This window comes from Castor canadensis, chromosome 11 (assembly GCF_047511655.1).
Source record: "Castor canadensis chromosome 11, mCasCan1.hap1v2, whole genome shotgun sequence".
Classification (NCBI taxonomy): domain Eukaryota; kingdom Metazoa; phylum Chordata; class Mammalia; order Rodentia; family Castoridae; genus Castor; species Castor canadensis.
Genome location: NC_133396.1, coordinates 43,286,435 through 43,307,397, shown reverse-complemented (window position 1 = coordinate 43,307,397; position 20,963 = coordinate 43,286,435). Strand labels below are relative to the sequence as shown.

Below are 20,963 nucleotides of genomic sequence, written 5' to 3'. Positions count from 1 at the left end.
ATGATTTATTGATTGGATCTGTGTTACTGATGTGCCCCCAGTTATGCCTAAATAAGAGGACTGATTTATGAGGGTACAATTGGATCTTTCAGATCTATGTGGTCCAAGTCTACATACTTGGCAATTATCTGGATATTTCAGGGGAAGAACCCCCATACTGGTTTGGAGGCAGTGTATATGTTACCTAAAGGAGGGGAGAGAAGAAGAAAAGAAAAAGAAAATTCTAGGGAGTCAGGGAAAAAAAAATGTATAAAAGCAGTTCTGTTGAGAAATATCCCCTGCTTCTTTTATCCTAAGAGAAGAAAAAGAGACCCAGGTGCTTCCAGGGAGCAATGTTTTATTTAAAAAAAAAAAAAGAAAAGAAAAAAAAAGACATTATAAGAAACTGTCCTGTTAAAGCAACTACACACGGTGTCTGTGTAAGGAAATCAGCCTTTTCATTACAAACAGGTTTAAAAAGCTCTAGAGAAGAGAGATGGGAACAGAAGCAATATTATCTACGGACAACCTCACTTTCTCTCAGACATCAGCCCAGAAAACCAGCAGCATCACTGAACAGGGCGCTTGTCTCACTATAAAGACTCATCTATATTTCTTTCAGGATATAAAACTTGTATTTAAATCAATTCAGAGAAGCACTTTGGCTTTAAACATTCGCTAGTGGGGAGAGCCTATTTAATGAAATGGCATTATTTCATTTTCAAAGAATGATACTGGTGGTAGCTCTGAGTTTAAATTCTGTATTCTTTTCCTCAATTATAATTATAATGGATCTGAAAGGAAGCATGCCTATTACTGTCATATTTATTCTTTTGACAGGTGTGATGGGGCTGTAATTTGATGAAATGACTCAAAACGCAGATTTCCATCCAAACATAATTTGTCATCAACACAAGTGTTTAGGACAAGTCCCCCAGCAAAGTCTTTTCACAGATCTTGAACACTTCTAATGCTTTAGCACAATCCATACTCAGGAATACGAGGGGGAGCTTATATCCAGGGTGGCAACAGCCGGAAAAAGAGGTAAAGAAGGCTGTTGGTGGGGCCTGGTTGCTTTTTTTTAACCCGGTGGGGTCGGATTAGGGAATCCGCACCCAGTAGGACCCTGAGTTCCACTGGCGGCCGACAGAGGGCGCTCGGCGCGTTGTCGCAAGGCGAGGGCGGTGCTGCGCAGCCTCCCACTGCGCATGCGCAGTCGCCGCCGCCGGGCTGCGGCGTACGGGCTTGGCGTCCCCAGTGGAGGCGGGTGAGCCGTGCCGCGCAGGCCGAGGCCGAGGGCGGGGGCGCGGGGACCGCGGCGGCCGGAGCCACCCGGGGCGGCGGGGGCGGGCTGGGGCCGTGGAGGCTGCGGCGTCTGGGGTTGAATGGAAGTCCTAGGGCAAACCGCGCAGTCCCCTTTCCCTGCCGTCCGCTCTGGTTCCTCGGAGAGCCGGGTGCGCCTGTCGCAGGCCCTGCGGAGGACGCGGTGACGCCAGGGCGGGGGGATGCGGGGAGCCCGCGGGTCTCCAGGCCCCCGCCGCGAAGCCCGGCCGCTGTGCCCATTGCTGATGCTGAGTGCCTGGCGCTGCTCCTGGGGTCAGCCTCCGTTTGCTCGGTTTAAAAAGGACATGTGTGTCCCTCTCCCCCTCCCCTCCCCTTCTCCCCCACCGCCCGCCTGTCGGCGGGAGCACCCCGTGACATGGAGTAACCTTAGCGTTTTTTTTGATTGATGCTACTGCATTACAGAGCAAATTCAAGCCAAAACCCCATAGCTTTTAGGGTGAATACTTTGTTATTGTTTAAAAAACAGTATTTTTGACATACAAATTAAATAACGTACAATCCACTCATTTAAAATGCATCCATTTCATGTCTTTTCTAATATGCGTAGAGTTGTGCATCCATCTATCACCATAATCAGTTTTGGAACATTTTCGTTACTCCCCCCCACCCCTGCAAAAAACAAAACAAACACCTCACCTCCTTTAGTTGGTACCCCATCTCTTCCCATCGCCCCCTCCATCCCCCAGCTGTAGGTAACCATTACTCTACTTTCTGTCCCTGTAGATTTGCCTATGCTAGACGTTACATTTCAATGGAATCATGCTACGTAGCGTCTTGTGACTGACTTTAGGCACCCAGTGTAATGTTCTTGAGGTTCACCCATGTTGTAGTACTGACACCCATGTGTCAGTACTTCCTTTCTTTCTTAATTTCTTTTTCTTTTTTTGCCGGATAATACCCCATTGTACAAGGGTGCCACATTTCACCAATCCATTTGTCATTTGTCAGGTGATGGCCCTTAGGACACATTTCAGCAACTCACTACCACCTGCCGTATTTCAGAACAGAACATGAGTTGGTGGGTAAAGAACTCTGCAGAGATTGTGAAGAAAGGGAGAGACAGTGTGTTTTGGGTGGCACTGTGGTGCTTAGCTTGGAAGGAGAGAGATAGATTAAGAGATAATTCAGATAGTTCAGGGCCGGACTGGGTACAAAGTTGGGAGTGAAGGTTGTGTCACTAGGGATGAAGAGGGGCTGGGGGGATGTGACAACTTGACCTTTTGGGAGAGGGACTGGAGGAAGGATTGCTGCCCTGTTTCTGGCCAGGAAGAACATATATGCGGGATGGAGCCCTGTGCTGGGTGGGAGCAGGGAGCAAAACCATTTCTATTTTTCACCTTTCTCCATCAAGAAGAGTAATTGCATATTTAAAACTGGCTGGTACAGGCTTAATTTAGCTCTTATCAGTACTAATAGGGCATAATTTCTGGTTATTTTCTGCAGTTCTATTATTTCTTTTTTTAATATATGACTTTTCCCTAGTTATTTTTAGGTGCTGTCTCTGCACACAGGTTAGGGGAAAGGACTGGAATTAAATGGGACTGGAGCCCTGTGCCAGTGATACCAATTGGCTCCCAGGAAATTCCCTTTGTGGCCCTCCCCACCCTTTCCTTAATTTTGCTGAATTCCTTTGGACTTTATATTTTAAGAGCATTTTCTTAGTTGGCTCTGGAGTCTATGTAGTTGACATCAGTCTCACTCTTTTCATCTGTATGCAGGAGGCACTGTAGATGTCTGGTTCTGAAAAGCATGGAGCAGGGTTTTGTGATGAAGTAGAGGATAGTAGTCCAGTCAGGTACTTTTCTAAATGTGTGAACCTGGTCCTGTGTAAGTCTGGGAGAGTTCTCTGTGGGGTCCTTAGCCTGATCTGGTCAGCATTTTTATGGATGGCTCAGATACAGGCATAACAAGTGGTGTCACAAAGCAAGTAAAGGCATGGACTTTGGAATCAAACAGATTTAGGTTCAATTCCTCACCTTAATATGAACTAGCTGTGACCGCTGGCAAGTTACTTAACTTTAACTTCTCAGAGCCTTAGTTTCCTTTTGGTATCTCCCCTATAATCTTGCTATAAGGATGAAATGTGGTAACATGAAAAGCTCTCATGCAAAGTCTCAAGCCCTGTGAAAGGTAGGTGATCACACACACCATCCGCCTCGTCGTAGGTTCTGGGTGTGGGAGCCAGGTGTCTGGGACTGTGCATGTCTGTGGCCTGGGGCCCAGTGGAGCCTACACATGCTAGCTGCTCTGAATGGCTTTGCATGGATTGCTGATGTTTAAGGCAGGTGCAGGTCTTCTCTTGTAGCTGGTGTGCTTTTGTTGTGTAGGAATGAGTTGAGTTGGGTAACCGTCAGACACCCTGGAGGTGGCGTGGCAGATTGTGCCTCTGGACTGAACTAATAAATTGCAAGGTTGGGAAACACAATGTAGTCCATGGAGAAAAGGTGCTTTTGACATGGATGCCAGGGCAGTGTGAGAGCCCTCAGAGCCTAACAGAGAATGCAGTCTGAGCTGCATTCCTTGAATTCCCAGGTCAAAGGAGGCCATGGTGCCATTTCCCATGGAACTGGTCAGAGCACAACCAGCCTGCTGTTTTCCCACTGACAGTATGTTTGAGAGCAATGTAGATAGAGGGAGAATGTGTGCCCAGAGGAGGCAGGTGGGAGTCACATGACCTCCAAGACTGAGGGGCTGTCTTAGCTGATTTTGGATAATGAGAAACTGAATAGGTTAGGGAAGACATTAGCCCCAAAGGGTGGATCTCAGACCAGTGAGTAGAATTTTTTTATTTAGTGTATATTAATTATACAAGATTATGGGTTTCTTTATGATATTTTCACATTCATACAGATTATATTCAATACTTCACCATGAGTAGAATTTTATAGCAGCTGATTTTATTTATTTATTTTTAATTTATCTGCTTGGATGCTGGAGACTAACATCGTTATTAAAGATACTATCAAAATTTTGGCAAACATTTTAAAACAGACTTGTAAACATAATGCTTCCCTTTTCAACTGGCAGCACTTTGAAAAGACAGTGTGAGAAGACAACACAACTGAATCAACATTAGTTCAAAATTCTTACATTTTTGACCATGTAACTTATGTTCCCACATGATGAAACAAGTGATAGTTTAAGTCATCGTCAACAGATAAACTCCATGAAGTGAAAGTTTGTATAGTAGCAGATTTTGTCTGAGAACCAGAGGGACTTCCCAGCAGCTTGAGTGGAAGGAAAACAGTGCCCATGAGCATTGAAGGAGGAAGGCTAGATGGCTCCCCGACACGGATGTTTCTAAAGTAACTTTTTATTATAGAAGTTTCAAAATAAGCAGTGTCCACCCCTCACACTTAAAAAGTCAACATTTTGCCCCTTCCTCCCTCCCTTCCACTCTCCTTCCCTCCTTCTTTCCTCCCTTCCTTCCTCCCTTTCTTACAAATCAGGGCCTCTCTGCATGCTAGGCAGACACTACCATTTGAGCCACACCTCCAGCCCTTTTTGTTCTTGTTCTTGCCTGGGTCCATCCTCACTCAGATCCTGATTCTCCTACCTACATCTCCCACATAGCTGGGATTACAGACACAGGCCACCATGCCTGACCTTATGCTAGTTCTTTTTAAAAACTGTCTTAAGTCATAATACCTATGAACTTGTGAGATTTGTTCTCATTACTTATGTAAATATATACAGAATCATTACAATAAAAAGATATTGTTTTATATACTGCTTAACATAATTTCAGGTATTTGTCCCACATTTTGAGAAAAGTGACAGTGAATGATGAGGAGTAGAAGTGTATATTAGGGGTTTTAGGAAGGGACAGGATACCCTGAGGTTTATGTTTCAGAAAGAGTGACTGGTTGTTCAGTGGAGAGTAGGTCAGAAGGAAATGGATTAGAAGTCAGGGAGAACAGCAGTTTAGATATGGAAAGAGTCTGAACTAAAAGGTGGGGCAAATTTGAGGGCACGCCAAGTTAGAATTTGATAGGATTTAGAAACCAGTGGCTTGAGGATTGAGGGAGAAGGAGGAGTTGGGTTGATTCTGTGATGATTTTAGTTTGGTTGCCGGGGAGATGGAGGTGCCATCACAGAGGCAGGGAATTGGAGTAGGAGGCTCAGGTGAAGTGCAAAAGGCAAGATAAGAAAAGCAAGTATTTCCAGGTCTACAGACCTTGACTACAGTTTTAACAATGATACTGTGAGGTTCATTGGCTCTTAAATAATAGCAAACCCACACTTTAAATTAAATTAAAACATCTTTAGTTTAGCTCTTCTAAGTGGACCCACACAAGTATTCTCTACCAGTTATTACTGAGAATGACTAAGTATTATAATTGAGCTGAAAATAATCCACCGCCCATACTTGCTGGGTTGGTTACTAAGTATTGCTTGGGTTTTTAAGTAACGAAACAAAGTTGTTCTCTTTCCAAATGTTAATTTTGAGGACTGCAGATGGTAACCATCTGTTCCATGACTAGCTTTTTACAATATTTGATTAGCACTTTATATAGTTTAGGGAAGCCTGCCAGGGGAGTCTGCCCATCATATTGGGATTTTGGTGGTATGTCCTCAGTGGTTGCCCTTAAAGGTCTTGACCTGTGTTGTATATGGGGTTCCCCTCTGTTGGTTGGACAAATGCATGGCTAATCAGACTGGTGAGATGGTGATTCAAGGAGGAACTAGAGGGGCCCTGTCCTGTTTAGACTGTTTTTATAGCTGAATCATTGAAACATATCATGGAAGCTGAATTTGGGAGATCAGGACCTGTCCATCAGTTAGGATCCTTGGTGACAAAACAACAAATCCACAGTGATTTGGTAAAGTGCTTTGGGATGAAATGGCTCAGATCATTGAGTGGTGTAGGGCTGGGACTGCCTTCAGGTTTAGGGCTTTAGGGATCAAATGAGTTCTTTGGACTTGGTTCCTCTCAGAGTCTCAGCTATGCTTTCATGTGTGAGGCTACCATCATAGGGTTTAAGAAGAGGTAAAATGGCTTCTCTGAGAGGGCCAAGTCCAGTGGGGAAGAGCTGGAGCCTTTTCCAGTCCCTCTTACAGAGGTGGTTTGGATCAGCTTCCAGCACGTGCAAATTTGTGAGCCAATCCCTGAACTCACATGGATACAGAGCTCAGGTTCGTCAGGCAGGCTAAGACATGGGGAGGGGTGCATCTGAGTTGCACAGAGAGGTTGTTACCAGAAGGGAGGATGGATAAAGGGGAACAACCACTCATCTACTGTAGTGTCACAATAAGAGCTCAGAGAACCAGGAGGAATCGGCTAACTTAGATGTGGAGACAGATATTATTGTTGCTGGAAATGGAAGGAAGGCACCCCTGAATCCAGCTTCTTAAGAGTTGTCTTCCCTAGTGTAAGGGTGGGATTTAGTGTCTGGCTGTCTCTTGGGGTGGGGATGGGGTAAGGGGGATGTCTTTTTCTTTTTTATGTTACTTTAAAACTAATGCTGGTCACTTAAATCTCTGTCTTTTAGTTTAGTTCCTTCATCTGGAACACAGGGAGCCTCTTTCTCATAGTGGGGGAATCTGCATGGAGAAGACAGTAGATTGATGCAGTTCAGTTCATCCAAAAGGTGTGAAGCCTGCTTTGGGCCAGGATCCCAGCCTGGGGGAGCCACTAGCATGGGTGCAGTGGGAATCCCTGGTAGTGGGAAGTGCCGTCATAGCACTGTGAACAGAGCACTGCACCCCCACAGAGGATAGAGTGATTTCCTCTGTTCTTGGGAGGAAAAGTCAAAAGTCTGGAAAGATGAATGAGGTTCCTCCCCTTGAGGGGCTGGGGATGGGAGGCCCCAGCATGTGTAAAGGTACCAAGAGGTGTCATCCTAGACAGGGTGGGGAATCAGGGAGAAATTCCCATGACTGACTAGGATGCCCCCAAGACTCTAGAGTCAGTGTAGAGGAGACTGGAATGGTATGTGTGGGGGGCACCAGGAAAGATGCTCAGGTGGGAGTCTGTGGGATAGAGAGCATGGAGAGGTACACAGTTATGGACTGAGAGGCACTTAATGAAAGGAGCAAGTCCTTATGTCCTGGAATCCACAACTTAGAAACATCTATACTGTCATGGTTTCCTTAAAAAAATGTTTAGGCTGGAATTGTGGGGTTTTTGGAGAGAACATGTGTAATACAGAGGTCAAAAAAATACAGGCTCTATAGAAGAATGGGTTTTGCATCATTCTGAGTGAGGTTAGCTAGGCTCAGAAGACCAAAAAATTGTATGCTCTCCCTCATATTCAGACTTTCAGTCTAGGACAAATACAGCAATGTGGTTGGAGTTGGGTCATATGCTAAGGGGAGAGCACACATGGGAGGTATGTGGATAGGTAAGAAACCCAAACATCATGGTATTTGATGTCCTCACTGTAGAGGAACTAATACAGAAACTTCATAAAGTGACAGAGGTCAATATGAGAAGGGGATCAGGAACTAGTGAAAAGGTCAGGTAGAGAGGAATCAACTTGGGATGTAACACATTTGTACATGGAAGCAATGCTAGGAATCTCTGTATGGCTATCCTTATCTCAACTAGCAAAAACGTTTTGTCTTTCTTATTATTGCTTATACTCTCTCTTCAACAAAATTAGAGATAAGGGCAGAACAGGTTCTGTCTGGAATCGAGGGGGGTGGTGGGGGCTGGGAGTAGGGGGTAGAAATGGCCCAAACAATGTATGCACATATGAATAAACGAATTAAAAAAAATGGGTTTTGAATATTTTTGTATTTAGAAATGATAAATGTTTGAGGACATAGATATATTTAACCTGATTTAAATATTACACACTGTAAACATGTTTTGAAATAGCTCATGATACGCATAAATATGTACAAATTTTTATGTTTTATGTATTAGTTAAAAATAAATTTAAATAAAAAATATGGGCACTACAGACACAAAAGAGAGCATGGTGTATCATTCTATTTATATAAAACTCTAGGAAATGCAAATGATCCTGTAGTGACAGACAGTTGATCAGTATTGCTTGGGGATGGGGAAGTGAGGAGGGTGGGAAGGTAAGAGCCATGAGGTAACTTTGGGAGTCATGGGTATTGATTATGGTGGTGGTTTCTCAGGTATGTACATATGTCATGGTATACTTTAAATATGTGCATCCATTGTATGTCAATAGCTGTGTGTGTGTTTTGTAGTACTGGAGACCAAACCCAGGGTCTCATGCATTGCAAACACTCAGTCACTAGCTATAATCCCAGTCTGTTTTTTTTGTTTTTTTTTTAAGTGGACACTGGAGCCAGACTGCTAGGGTTCAAATTTCAGCCCTGTCTTTATTAGTAGTATGATCTTGGGCAAGTTACTAGACTTTTCTGTGCTTAGGTTTTTTTGTTTTTTTTTTTTTTGGGTGGTACTGGGATTTGAACTCAGGGCCTCATGTTTACTAGGCACTATCACATGAGCTACTCCACCAGCACTTTTTTGAGGTAGGGTGTCCTGAACTATTTGCCCAGGCTGACTTTGGACTATGATCCTCCTGATCTGTGCCTTCTGAGTAGCTAGGATTACAGGCGTGAGCCACTGGACCTTGGCCCTTGGTTTTCTTTTGCACGCATTAATTACACATAAAGTGAATACAACAGATAAGGCTAGTTATTAGTTTCACAGTAAAATGAAGTCATGTGCCCCAGCTCTGGCTTCACCATTGTGACTCCACATGTAGCTGGTTCTTCATGCAGAGGCTCTAGAATCATGCTTCTCAAACTCCAACAAGCATCCCAATCTGTTGGCATCTTATCAACATCTGTTTAGGGGGGTCTGGCCGGGACTTGAGAGTCTCCAACAAGCTTCTCAATCATGCTGAGGCTGTTGGTCCAGGGCTACACTTAGGGTAGTCAGGGTTAGACCTCTGGGCTTTCTACCCTCTCTTGCCCTCACTACGATGTGCCTAGCAATTGTCAGACCTGATTGCTCTTTGCCACTCATGGTCTTTCTACTTTTCCCTCTCTATTCTGCTGTTGGTGCCATCTCCTCACCCACCATCTCTCCCTACACTCACCTGGATGCTTGAGGACCTGCTCTGGGCTGAGACTTTGGCAGGCTGAGTGCCCAATCCCAGCCCAGGGTGGACCACAAGGGGACCTGGTCTCTGTGCTGTATTGGGCTGGGAGCAGTATAGAACTTGACCCAATGTCTGAGAAAGGATGCTCTGTGTTTTCCAGGACAGCGGGGCTCGTGGATGGCCCCGCTACCGGGGGCAGAGCTGGTCCATAGGCCTCTGCAGCTCTACCGATACCTGCTACGCTGTTGCCGACAGCTGCCGACCAAGGACATCCAGGAACACTACAAACATGCTGTCAGGCAGGTGAGAGCTGGGGCTGGAGGCTTCCTCTAATGGGGCCTGCAGGTGGGAGTGGAGCTGGCACTTTGGTGGGAACCAGTGCTGGGCAGCCCATCTCTCTGGCTTCTGTCTGGAAGGCAGAGGGTGATCATGTGGCGTGCCAACACTGTGCCAGGGCATGGACGAGGCAGTTCAGTGGACACTTGCCATTGTGCCAACAGTGCACGACCTGAATTTCATCATGAGAAAACACCAGGTAAACTCAAACTGAGGAACCATCTACTACACAATATAGTGTCTTGTTTTGCTGGATGTGGTGGCACATGCTTGTGATCCCAGCACTTGGGAGACTGAGGCAGGAGGATCATGAGTTTGAAGCTTGCCTGGGTTGCATAGTTAATCCTTCTCTTAAAAAACTGGGAAAAAAGAGTTAGTTTCATGAAACACAAAGAAAGAGCTCTTCTGCATTAAAGGGGACTTAAAGAGATGTAGCTCACGCCTGTAATCCTAGCTACTCAGAAGGCAGAGATCAGGAGGATCATGGTTTGAAGCCAGCCTGGGCAAATAGTTCATGAGACCCTATCTAAAAAAAAAACCCAACACAAAATAGGGCTGGCAGAATGGCTTAAGTGTTAGAACGCCTGCCTAGCAAATGTGAGGCCCTGAGTTCAAACCTCAGAACCACCAGGAAAAAAAAAAAGAAAAAAACCAAAAAATAAGGAGAGAGATGTGACAACTAAATGTAAAGCATAATTCCAGGTTGGGTCCGGGAAAAAATTGCTGACCAGGAAAAAATTGCTGTAAGGGACATTATTGGTGCAGTGCATGAAATTAGAATATTGGCTGTATTGTATCAAGGTTAATGTTTCTGAATTTGGTTATATGAAAGAATGCCCTTGTTAGGAAGTTAAAATTGAGGTTTTTAGGGATTAAGGGCCTGATGTCTGCAGCTGACTCTGAAATGCTTCCAGAGGAACTTTCTACATACACATATAAAGAGAGAATGATAAAATTAATATGGCAAAAAAGTTAACAATTGGTAATTCTGGTAAGGTATTTTTTGTACATTTTTTTTTTTTTTTTGAGACATGGCCTCACTATGTAGCCCAAGTTGGCCTTGAACTTGGGATCCTCTTACCTCTGCCCCCATGAATGCTGGGATTACAGGCATGTACCACCACACCTGCCTAAATACATTATATATATTGCAGGGCTGGAGATTGATCCAAGGCCTTGCTCATGCTAGGCAAATGCTCTACCACTGAGCTACATTCTCAGTCATTTTTTTATACTTTTCTTAAAATCGCTCTGTAGGAAATAATTTCCAAATAAAGTTAAAAACTGCAATTCTTACAGATATCATATGGAAAGTTAAAAAAAAAATAGAGGTAGCAACTGAAAGTTGTGGGAACACAGAGAAGGAAATAGTTCCGTCTGGGGAGTCAGGAAGGGCTCACCGGAAGTGGGCATTTGAGGTGGCTCCTGAAGATGAATAGGGTGTGTGTGGTGTTGGGAGTGATGGGAGGGAGGGCCAGTTCTATCTGAAGCGTCCTGAGCACCATGCCAGTGATCCCAAATCTCAGACTGTTGGTCAGAAGCTAACAGCAGCATGTGCTCTGCATCAGGCCCAGCTGGACTTCCAGACCCTCCCCCTGCATGCCTCCCCTCCCTTCCCTGCTTAGCTTTCCTGCACTGGGTGGAGAGAAGGCCCCTTCCTGTGGCAGAGCCATGCAGAGATCTCACTCAGATGAAAGCAACTTCCTGTGAGGAGCAAATTAAACAGAGAGATTGAAGTTTCCCTTTGGCCCTAACCACCTGCCTAATAACCTTTGGGCCAGGGGACTGACTTCCTTTTCATCTGCCCTGCTGGCTGGATTACCAGTTTTGCAGTTAAATAGATTAGGATTCAAATGTTGTTGCCTAGAAGCAAGTTAGAACCTCAGACCTTCTGTTTCCTCATCTCTTAAGTGGGGTAATGGAACCATGGAGGGTTAAGAGGTGCTGAGTACGAGGTGTCCAGCAGTCTTTCTGGGCTAGGACTGTGTCCTGAAGCTGTCAGCCTTCCGATTTTTGCCTAGTCCTATTTCTTTATGCTGAAACTTCCAGAATTTCCGGGTTCATTCAGATGAAGACAACCCGGAGAGAATCCAACAGATTATTAAGAGAGCCATTGAAGATGCTGACTGGATCATGAACAAAGTAAGTGCTTGGCTCCAGCCTCCACCTGTGAGGAGGGGCTGGGATGCTGTAATCTCTATGACCACTAGGAGGCACCTGCGGTCCACAGTTGAGAACAGCCAGTGCTCAGGCGGTACCCGCTGGTCACATACTCTCCAAAGCAGGAAGGTGATCCCTTTTTGTTGCTGTTATTTTCTGTGAGGTGGGATAAGGGGGGGGGGGTGGTCCTTAATCCTTAAAGGCAAATTTCTGCCTAGAAGTGCTGAATGAGCTGAGGAAGGTCAGGAAGAAGGCGGAAACAGCCTTCTCCAAAGCATAGTGCCAAGAGCTGGCAGCAGCATTGCCACAGCTCCCTTTGGGAGCTGTCTTGGGGGTGACTCCCTACCTGGGGATGTTTGCACTGGGGCAGGGTTACTGAGAAAACATTCCAGATCTGTATGGGTGGAGGAAGGCAGTGAGTCAGGAATGCAGCTGGCATTAGAGTGACCTAGAGGTCATGTGCCCCCAGCTCTGTTCTAAATCAGAATCTGTGGATATGGTATTCAAGATTCATTTTTTAAAACTCAGTGATTTGGCTGGGGATGTGGGTCAGTGGTAAGCTTGTCTAGCATGTGCAGGGCCCTGAGATACATCCCTGGTACCAAAAACAAAACAAAACAAAACAAAAACAAAAACATAACCAAACCAAACCAAAAACCCTCAGGAACTGGCTGAGGGTCCTCTTCTGCCTGAGAATTTCTTCTCCCCCCCCCAAATATGAGTTGGCTCAAAGAGAAGTATGAGTGAGCACAATGTTCAAGTCTAATGAACTCAGTTTCTTTATTATCCTCCCTCCAGCCTTATCAACTTCCTTCTTGCCTCCCTCCCTCCCTCTCTTCCTCTGGGGCTTGAACTCAGGGCCTCATGCTTGCTAGGCAAGTACTCTACCACTTGAGCCACTCTGCTAGTCCTTTTTTGTGTTAGGTGTTTTTGAGATAGGGTCTCGCACACCGTTTGCCTGGGCTGGCTTCAAACTGTGATCCTCCTAATGTTTGCCTCCTGAGTAGCTAGGGTTATAGGCTTGAGCCACTGGCACCCAGCAAGCTTTCTTTTCCATTAAAGGAGAAAGAGGGTCTCAGTGTGAACTAGAGATGTGGCCATCCAGTGTCTCCTATTCTGAGAAGCCCTGAGGAAGTAAGGGTAGGGGAGGCCTATGTGACCAGGGTGCAGGATCTCCTAGTTCTCCCTCCCCATTGGCTTTTCTCACCACTTCTCATCTGTCTTGCAGTATAAAAAACAGCACTGAGATTCCAGAGCCCGAAGTGAAGCTGTGCTAAGGACATTTGAAGTTGAGAAGCTTCTCTTCTTCTGGAACTAATCATCATCAGAAGTTCTGGAATATTCTTTGACCTTGTTGGCTGAGAGAACAAGACTTCAGAGGGAGAAGCTGACATTTTCTTAGACAGCTCTTCTTGCCACCGTCATGTTTCCAGCATCCTTTATGTTTGCTATTCCAGCCAGGAATGATGTGAAATTTGGGGAGAATGTGGTGTTTTTTTGTTTTTTCTGTGTGTTTTTCATTTTTGTTTTTTTGTTTTTTTACTTTGCTTTAAAGGTGATTCATTTATTCTGGAGGTCTCTTTACCATACACTGAGCCCCAGAGAAGATGTCCCCAGAGCAGGTGGCCACGTGTACAGAGGAAAGAGAATGGGCTTTAGAAGCAGACAGATTTGGATTTGAAACCCAGCCAGCACCTCCTCTCAGGTTCTTCCTGTGAGCTCAGTTTCTTCCTTGGTGCGAATCAAGATGAAGCTGAAGTACCACACAACGGGATGTGAAACCCAGGAATGGTACAGCGAGGTATCCTAGGCTGCCCCTCTCCCGGCTGCCACAGTGCTCTGCACATCTCTGCTTGAGTGCGTACCACGCCAGGCCTCAGTGTGGCTTTGTGAGCTCATCCTGTCCCAGCTTGGAACCCCAGCCTCTCACAGCTGTGCCATACCCGGCAGTCCCCAAGGAACTGCTCCTCCTGACCCTGTCCCTCCATGCTAGGGAAGTAGAAGCCCTGGTCCTTACAGTCAGGGAGCTTACGGTGTCCTTGAGGGGTTGAAATGCATACTACATGAAAGGAGGAAGAAAGCAAATCAGCCCCAGTAGACACCTGTACATCTAGGCTCCAGTGAACCAGGGGTCCTCATTGGCCTGGTCATGGAAGGATGAGAAAGAAGGAAGGAGAGCAAGTTCCTGGAGAAATGGCCAGAGCTGGTTGTGCAGCCAGAGAATAAAGGGAAGTCACACTAGAACTTGTACATTCCCCAGGGGTACTTAGTCAGTAGGATGTGCTAGCACGTGTTGTGTCCTTGCAATTATGTGACTTAAAGTGACATCTATATGTACAAACAAAACTGATTAACAAATAATGGAGTAAATGTACCAATTTGTGAAACTCTCGTCTCTTCTTGACTGATATTCCCTAAGTACTATCATACTAAGCACCGAGGCACCCGCTTTCCAGGAGAGATCATCCTTCTAGGACGTGACCAGGTGCTGGACAACAGTGGCTGAGGCCAGATTTATTCCATTCAGTGAGGGCCACAGACTGAAGGGCTCCAGGTCAAGACCAAAGCTGAGCCAACCCCCTATCCCCAGCTCTGCTGTTCAGCCCTTTTGAATCCATGGGATCCATCAGAGAGGGCAGAGAGCCTGGCCACAGGGCACATGTACCCAGGAGGTGCAGATGGAGGCCCCAGATGTAGGGTGGCAGGATACACACAGCAGGGTACTGTGTGAAGCCTGGGAGAGGCTCTCCTGTCCTTGGTAGCAGCCTTCTCAAGCTCTGCCTTCAGACTCTCACCCTGCACAGAGAGTATGTATCAGTGGCTCTTAAATTGCCCCTGTCCACAGCTCTGAAATAGGTCCAGTGAAGGTTTACAGTTGAAGCATATGGAAGAAGGAGTTGAAGGTTTATTGACCCAGGGGCCTGCCCAGGTGGTCTCTGGAGCCAAACAGACTTGCATTTAAATCCCAGCTTTGTCTCTCAGTAGTGATGTGACTTGGAGCACATTTGTTAACCTGTCAAACTGACTTTTCTCACTATGATAAGATGCACATCCAGTGGGGGTGTTGAGATTAAGGTAGTACACACAGATAAACCATCAGCCATGTGACCTCTTTCCTTTGGTTTATCTGGTCACAACCCTGCATTTTAAATGGGTCCCTCTTCTTTCCCCTAATGTCCACTGTATGAGCACAGTGATAGCAGGAATGGTTCTGTTCTCTGTTGTTCTCACCTTGGCTGATGCTTACTTGTGGTCACATTGCCTTTCTGGGATGCATTTGTATTAGAAAGTTTCTAGATACATCTGTGCAATGAAAGGCAGCTGCCATTAAAAGGACTATGGGCCCTTTTGAAAGACCTGGCACGTCTGGAGGCTGGTTCTTGGGTCTTGCCAGCAGCTCACACCCCCTTGACAGAACCTAGCTCTTCCACATGGTTTCACTTTCTGCCTCCTTGTCACATCTTAAGTGAGCCCTTATTCTCTGCACAGCCCTTTCTCCAGAAAGGAAGGAACCACAGTTGAAGGGTATTTGGAAGGCTGAGCAAATGTGGCTTTGTAGTACGTTACTTACTTTTCTCTCTCTATTCCTTTAAATTTTTTTTCTGAAGGTTTTGGTGTTCCCTGTCCTTGGATGAAAACTGGAACAGACTTTAATTTTTTTCCTGCTCAATCTTTGGATAACTCAAAAGCTGTGGTTACTTTTAAGTCACAAAGTAGTCTCAATTCATAAAGTAAAATGTTCAGTCTCAGGTAAAAATAAAATTTCAGAAATTTATTAAGGTTTAGGCTTCTCTTCTTCCAGCTGTAAACCTGCTGTTAGAAAAGGGAACACAGGTGGTCTTTGCCAGCTTAGGGGCAAGGCTGGGGGCAGAGGGGTAATCCAGGCAGAGGAGTGCTTTGAACAAGGCAGGAAACAGCACCATCTGTTCTGGGGCTGGCACGCTGCTGAGTGTGCTGAGACATGTGATAGGCAGATAGAATAGGGATGGGGTTGGGTGGGGCTGGAACAGGCCCCAAGACCAGATCGCACAGAGCCTCACCTTGCAGGCCTCACTGAGGAATTTGGACCTGCTCCGCAGAGATGGTCTAGTCACCAATTTGCGTAATTGTCTCCCCCCAGAGTGTGAACCCCTTGGGATCAGGATCCACATAGTAGTCATTGAAGATTCTCTGTCCTGTTGTATGTCTGCTGCCCAGGTGGTGAGTTATAACATTTGCTGAATGAAAGAACAAAAGAACTACAATGCCAGGCAAACCAACTCTTTTGTTGATTTTTGTTTTGCTTTTTGGTACTTCCTAGTGATGAGGCAGCAGGGGACGGTGATGATTTCTGGGGGACTTGTGATGATCACAAGTGTTTGGTAACTGGTTTAGAGGTGGGTGCTGACCTCCTGGCTCAACGTGCAGGCCCTCGTGCAACCCACACACTTCCCCAGTGTAAGAGGATTTCCCTCAAAGCAAAGGTTATCAAGAGCTGAAGCCCGGACTTCCTTCCAGGCTCCTGAAATGACCCGGTCCCTCTGTCCATCTGTTCTTCCTGGTTGGGGATTAACATGAGCAGCCAGAGCAAACCAAACCCCCCATTTGCAATGGTAGGGGGACAGTGGCAGGCTTGCCGTAGGGAGGAGCCCTTCAGAAGCCCTGGTGCTGCATATGTGGTGGGAAAAACACTGCTGACTGAGACGAGAGCTAAATTCCTGACTTTAATCGTGGAGCACCAGTTTTTGTTGAGACAATGACTGACTGACAAACTGGCCATTCAGATTTAGTTATTTGGCAGACAACTTCTCAAAACTGAGGTAAGCCTGTCACTTTCAAGGAAAACAACTGACAGAACCTGTTGCCAATGATAAGAATTGAGCCTCTGTCACAGGCTGATGGATTTAAATAGAACAAATTACAAAGAGTTCAGTATAGTTGCAATTTTCATGATGTAACCAATTTTTAAGACAGTACCACTTATCAAGTTTTGGTATACTATCGAGACTATTTGACATATGAGAGGCTGAAGCAGGAGGATCACAAGTTCAAGGCCAGCCTGGTCTACAAAATAAGACTGTCTAAAGAGAAGAACATCTGAAAAAGTAATAAAAAAAATTCCTCCATTTCCCTAATACATCTGTATGAGGCTGGATTTTCTTCATATATTTCAACTGAGATGCCATATTGAAGCAGATTGAATGTAGAAGCATTAGTCTTAAAAAGGTTTAAGAGATGGAAATAGAAAGGGACACCACTCTTCTCCCTTAGTTTTTAGAAAATAGCTATTTTTCATAAAATACTTTAATATATAATAGATTTATGCTGATTTTAAAATGAACTAACAAAAAGGTTCTGTTTTAACTTCTAAAATAATAAATATATGTAACCAATATAAACAAAAACTTTCAGACTGGGGGGGTGTGACTCAAGTGATGGACTGCCTAGCAAGTACAAGGTCCTGAGTTTAATCCCTATCAGTGAGCAAAAGGAAAAAAAACCCCAAAAAACTAGGATCCCCAGGATCCTCAATATTAACAATGCAAAGAGCTTGAGACTAAAAGTCGAAAACTTGTTCTGCAGCATGCTTTGGTCAGGTCTCTTTCCTCTTGCATGTCAAAATTATCTGACCCTAGATTTATGTCCTTAATTTGGATCCCAATTATATTCTGTCCTGTTAATGTTGGACCATAAGGACAGCATGTTAGAATTGTTTGAAATATGGGTTTGTCATCTAGCAAGTAAATTATCCTCAGTAGGTTCATTTCCTGTGTAGTGGTGCCACTTACTCATATATCCCTTAGTTAATTAATTCAACACACTGAGCACTTCTTATGTGTTGAGAAACTCATCTGTATCTCCATCCAGACTGAGTTATATGGTGTAATTTGCTCACCTTACTGATCTGTGTGATTTCTGGAAGTGTATGGAAAGATTCCATTTTAGATAGCTATAATTACCCACAGGAATCTAGAAATTTCTGTCTAAATTTTTTTTAAAAATCCTAAAAGCTGTTTCCTATTTGTAGGTATTAGCTCACATTCTCTGTCACTGTCTTTCTTTCTCTTTCACACACACTCACACCCACACCCCCACAACTCCCCCCCCCACACACCATAACATTTGTTGCTTCCAATTCTGGCTGAGAAATGATGAATCACTTTGAAACGATCTTCTGACGTCATCACCTTTCTATTATAAGAATTCTCCAGTAGGAGAGGTGGGAGGAATTATCCAGGGGGCCAATTTGTCAATCCAGCCTCAGCCTAAGCCTGCAACTTCCAGCCTCCAGGCCTGGAAGTGAGTGAACATCCTCATCCTGTTCTTCATGTTGATTTCAGGCTCTCTCTGACCCACGCCCCTAGTTCTCCCTTGCATGCTCGGCTATATCAGAAATCAATCTGAGTCAGAACCTGAGTTTAAAGAGAACAGGGGAGAGATGGGAAAAAACAAAAATATCTAGGCTTTCACCTAGACAAACAAAAGCTTTCCCAAACTTAGGGAGTCGTTCTTACAGTCTCATGTCATTTCAAGCGTTAGTCAAACATTGTCCACTTCTGTCCCTGGCTTGGCGCTCTCACCAAGAGGGCCTTGGCACCTCCTGCACTTGGTCTATAACCCTGTGGGGCTTTTTTCACCTTTCTTCTTGGAGTCACAAGCCAAGAAAGGAATGCTCCTTTGTCTAAAGTCACATCCCAAGAACACACATGTCCCAGGTGAGTCCTTTCTGGAGGTTGGAGGCTGCTCTTTCCCAGGTGTTCAAAGACAATATTCCATCTCCATTAATTTATGCTTTTAAGAATTTTAATTTTTATTCCCTCTCAGAAGTCCCAGAGACCAAAAATTATTTAGGGAAATGAAGTGACTTTGGACTATAAATAGCTTAACTGAGCTTTCCAATGGAAGTACTCTACACTTGTCACCTCTACCTGCAGCAACCTCTATGATCCCAGTCCTCCATAGACTGTCGACAATGTCACTTTTCAACGTGTACTGAGGTGTGAAACAGGTTGGGAAGTACTAGTTAAAAGAGAGAACTCTTCTTGGTGTGTTCTGTGGCTGAAGACACTGTACAGAGCTTATCACTATAACATAGAGGAAGAACAATGGCATTACGAGGAGATGGCTCTGTTGCTATTAGCCAAAAGGCCAAGAAGTGATGGGCCTGTGGCTATGGCACTGAAGAACTCTCAGCTTCACTAGACCATAGTTTTCTCATCTGTATAACAGAGACAATAACAATAGCTGTCTTCCAGGCTCCAAGGAGATGCTGCATGCAAAGTGCTTAGCTAGTACTCAATGGAAATAGCTGTTGGCTTGCTAATTGCACTCAGCCTCCCTGCACTGGTGGTTGGCTGAGGCCAGTTTGGGCTTGCAGAGTGACTGCTCCTTGGGCATGATATTACTAATTAGGGAGGTCAAATTCATTTTAACATCTCTCTAAAAACTTCCCTCATAGCAGAGGTAAAAATCTGAGGGGAGAAAAGGAGTCACATCTCATGCCACATGTAGGTGTTGACATGTAGTAGCACATGGGGAAAGCTACCTGGGAGTGTGTTTGCATGAAGAGCCTCAAAGCATGGAGACAAGTTGACTGAAATACTAGAAAGGAACAAAAGTAACCTCTTGACAATGTGGTGGCTCGGCTTCCAGTGTTCCCATGATCTATTTCTGGATCGCAAGTTAGTTCAAGTTTGTGGTTCAAAATGTGGCAGTGATTTATTATTTTTTACAATTCTGTGCATCAGAAGTTCAAGCAGGACTTGACTGGGGTGACTCTTCTGTTCTATGTGTGATAGCTGGGTCACTCAATCTATTGTGTTCAGGTGGTAGCTGGGCTGGATGGAAGGCTCAGAAAGGCTTCACTCACATGCCTACCACCTTGGCCTTTCTCTCTGTGGCCTCTGACTCTCTACATGGTCTGTCATTTAGACATACTAAAGAACTCTAGCCCACACTTTTTTTTTTTTAATTATTGTTTTATTATTCATATATGCATACAAGGCTTGGGTCATTTCTCCCCCCTGCCCCCACCCCCTCCCTTACCACCCACTCCGCCCCGTCCTACTCCTCACCCCCCCCTCCCCTCAATACCCAGCAGAAACTATTTTGCCCTTATCTCTAATTTTGTTGAAGAGAGAGTATAAGCAATAATAGGAAGGAACAAGTGTTTTTGCTAGTTGAGATAAGGATAGCTATACAGGGAGTTGACTCACATTAATTTCCTGTGCGTGTGTGTTACCTTCTAGGTTAATTCTTTTTGATCTAAACTTTTCTCTAGTTCCTGGTCCCCTTTTCCTATTGGCCTCAGTTGCTTTTAAGGTATCTGCTTTAGTTTCTCTGCGTTAAGTAGCCCACACTTCTTTAGTGTGGTTGTTGGCTTCCTCAGACAGCATGAGAGCTTATTCATGTCCTCTAAAGGACTGGGATTGGAGAGGAATTTCTGCTTCATTCCATTGGTTAGAACAAGTCACAGGTCTAGCTCAGAGTCAAGGAACAAGGAAATACCTATTGATGGAAGGAGTGAAATGCACATACAGTGGGGGTGGAGGGAGGAGAGGCATTGTCGGTGGCCATGATTGGAGCCCATCTACCTTAAAAGTGCGCTAGGAATATGTATTTTGGGAAGAGAGAAACAAGAAATTTTAATCAGTCCTCAGGCACTGGTTGAAGGAGGAGCTATTTTGGAAGCAACATTGAGGTGTAACACTAAAAGTGTTCCCTTGTCTCAAGTCCAAGAGAGTGTTCTCAGAGACTGAAAGCAAGTCAAGGAAAATACGGTTTTTTTTTGAGACAGTGTCTCAATATGTAGCCAGGGCTAGCTTTGAACTCAGTATCCAACTGCCTCTACTTCCCAAGGGCTGAAATTATAGGTGTTCACCAGCACACCAGGCAAAAAAAAAAAGGACTTTTAATTACAAGGGCATAATCTGTCATTGCAAGATCAAGGCCACCTTGTTCAGGATTCTGAGAAAATAATTACAACTCTGATCAGGAGACAGCCTTCTTCTTTTAGTGAGAGCCATGGGGATCACGTCAGGAGGAACCACATGGCCACAGGATTCAATAAATTGGCATCAGTAAAATCAGAGGAGGTAACCTGCACATGGCTGTGAAGAACCTCAGGAATACAGC

The 20,963-nt window shown here is 44.9% G+C and overlaps 1 protein-coding gene across 1 annotated transcript; it reads left to right on the top strand.

The window, feature by feature from the left end:
* Positions 1-1,178: 1,178 nt before the first annotated feature.
* Positions 1,179-14,236, top strand: Lyrm9 (LYR motif containing 9). Its single transcript, XM_020174025.2, has 4 exons — positions 1,179-1,246; positions 9,514-9,656; positions 11,739-11,831; positions 13,078-14,236. Exons 2-4 carry the CDS (start codon positions 9,531-9,533, stop codon positions 13,093-13,095), a joined length of 237 nt encoding a protein of 78 aa, XP_020029614.2. The 5' UTR covers positions 1,179-1,246; positions 9,514-9,530; the 3' UTR covers positions 13,096-14,236.
* The last annotated feature ends 6,727 nt before the right edge of the window (positions 14,237-20,963 follow it).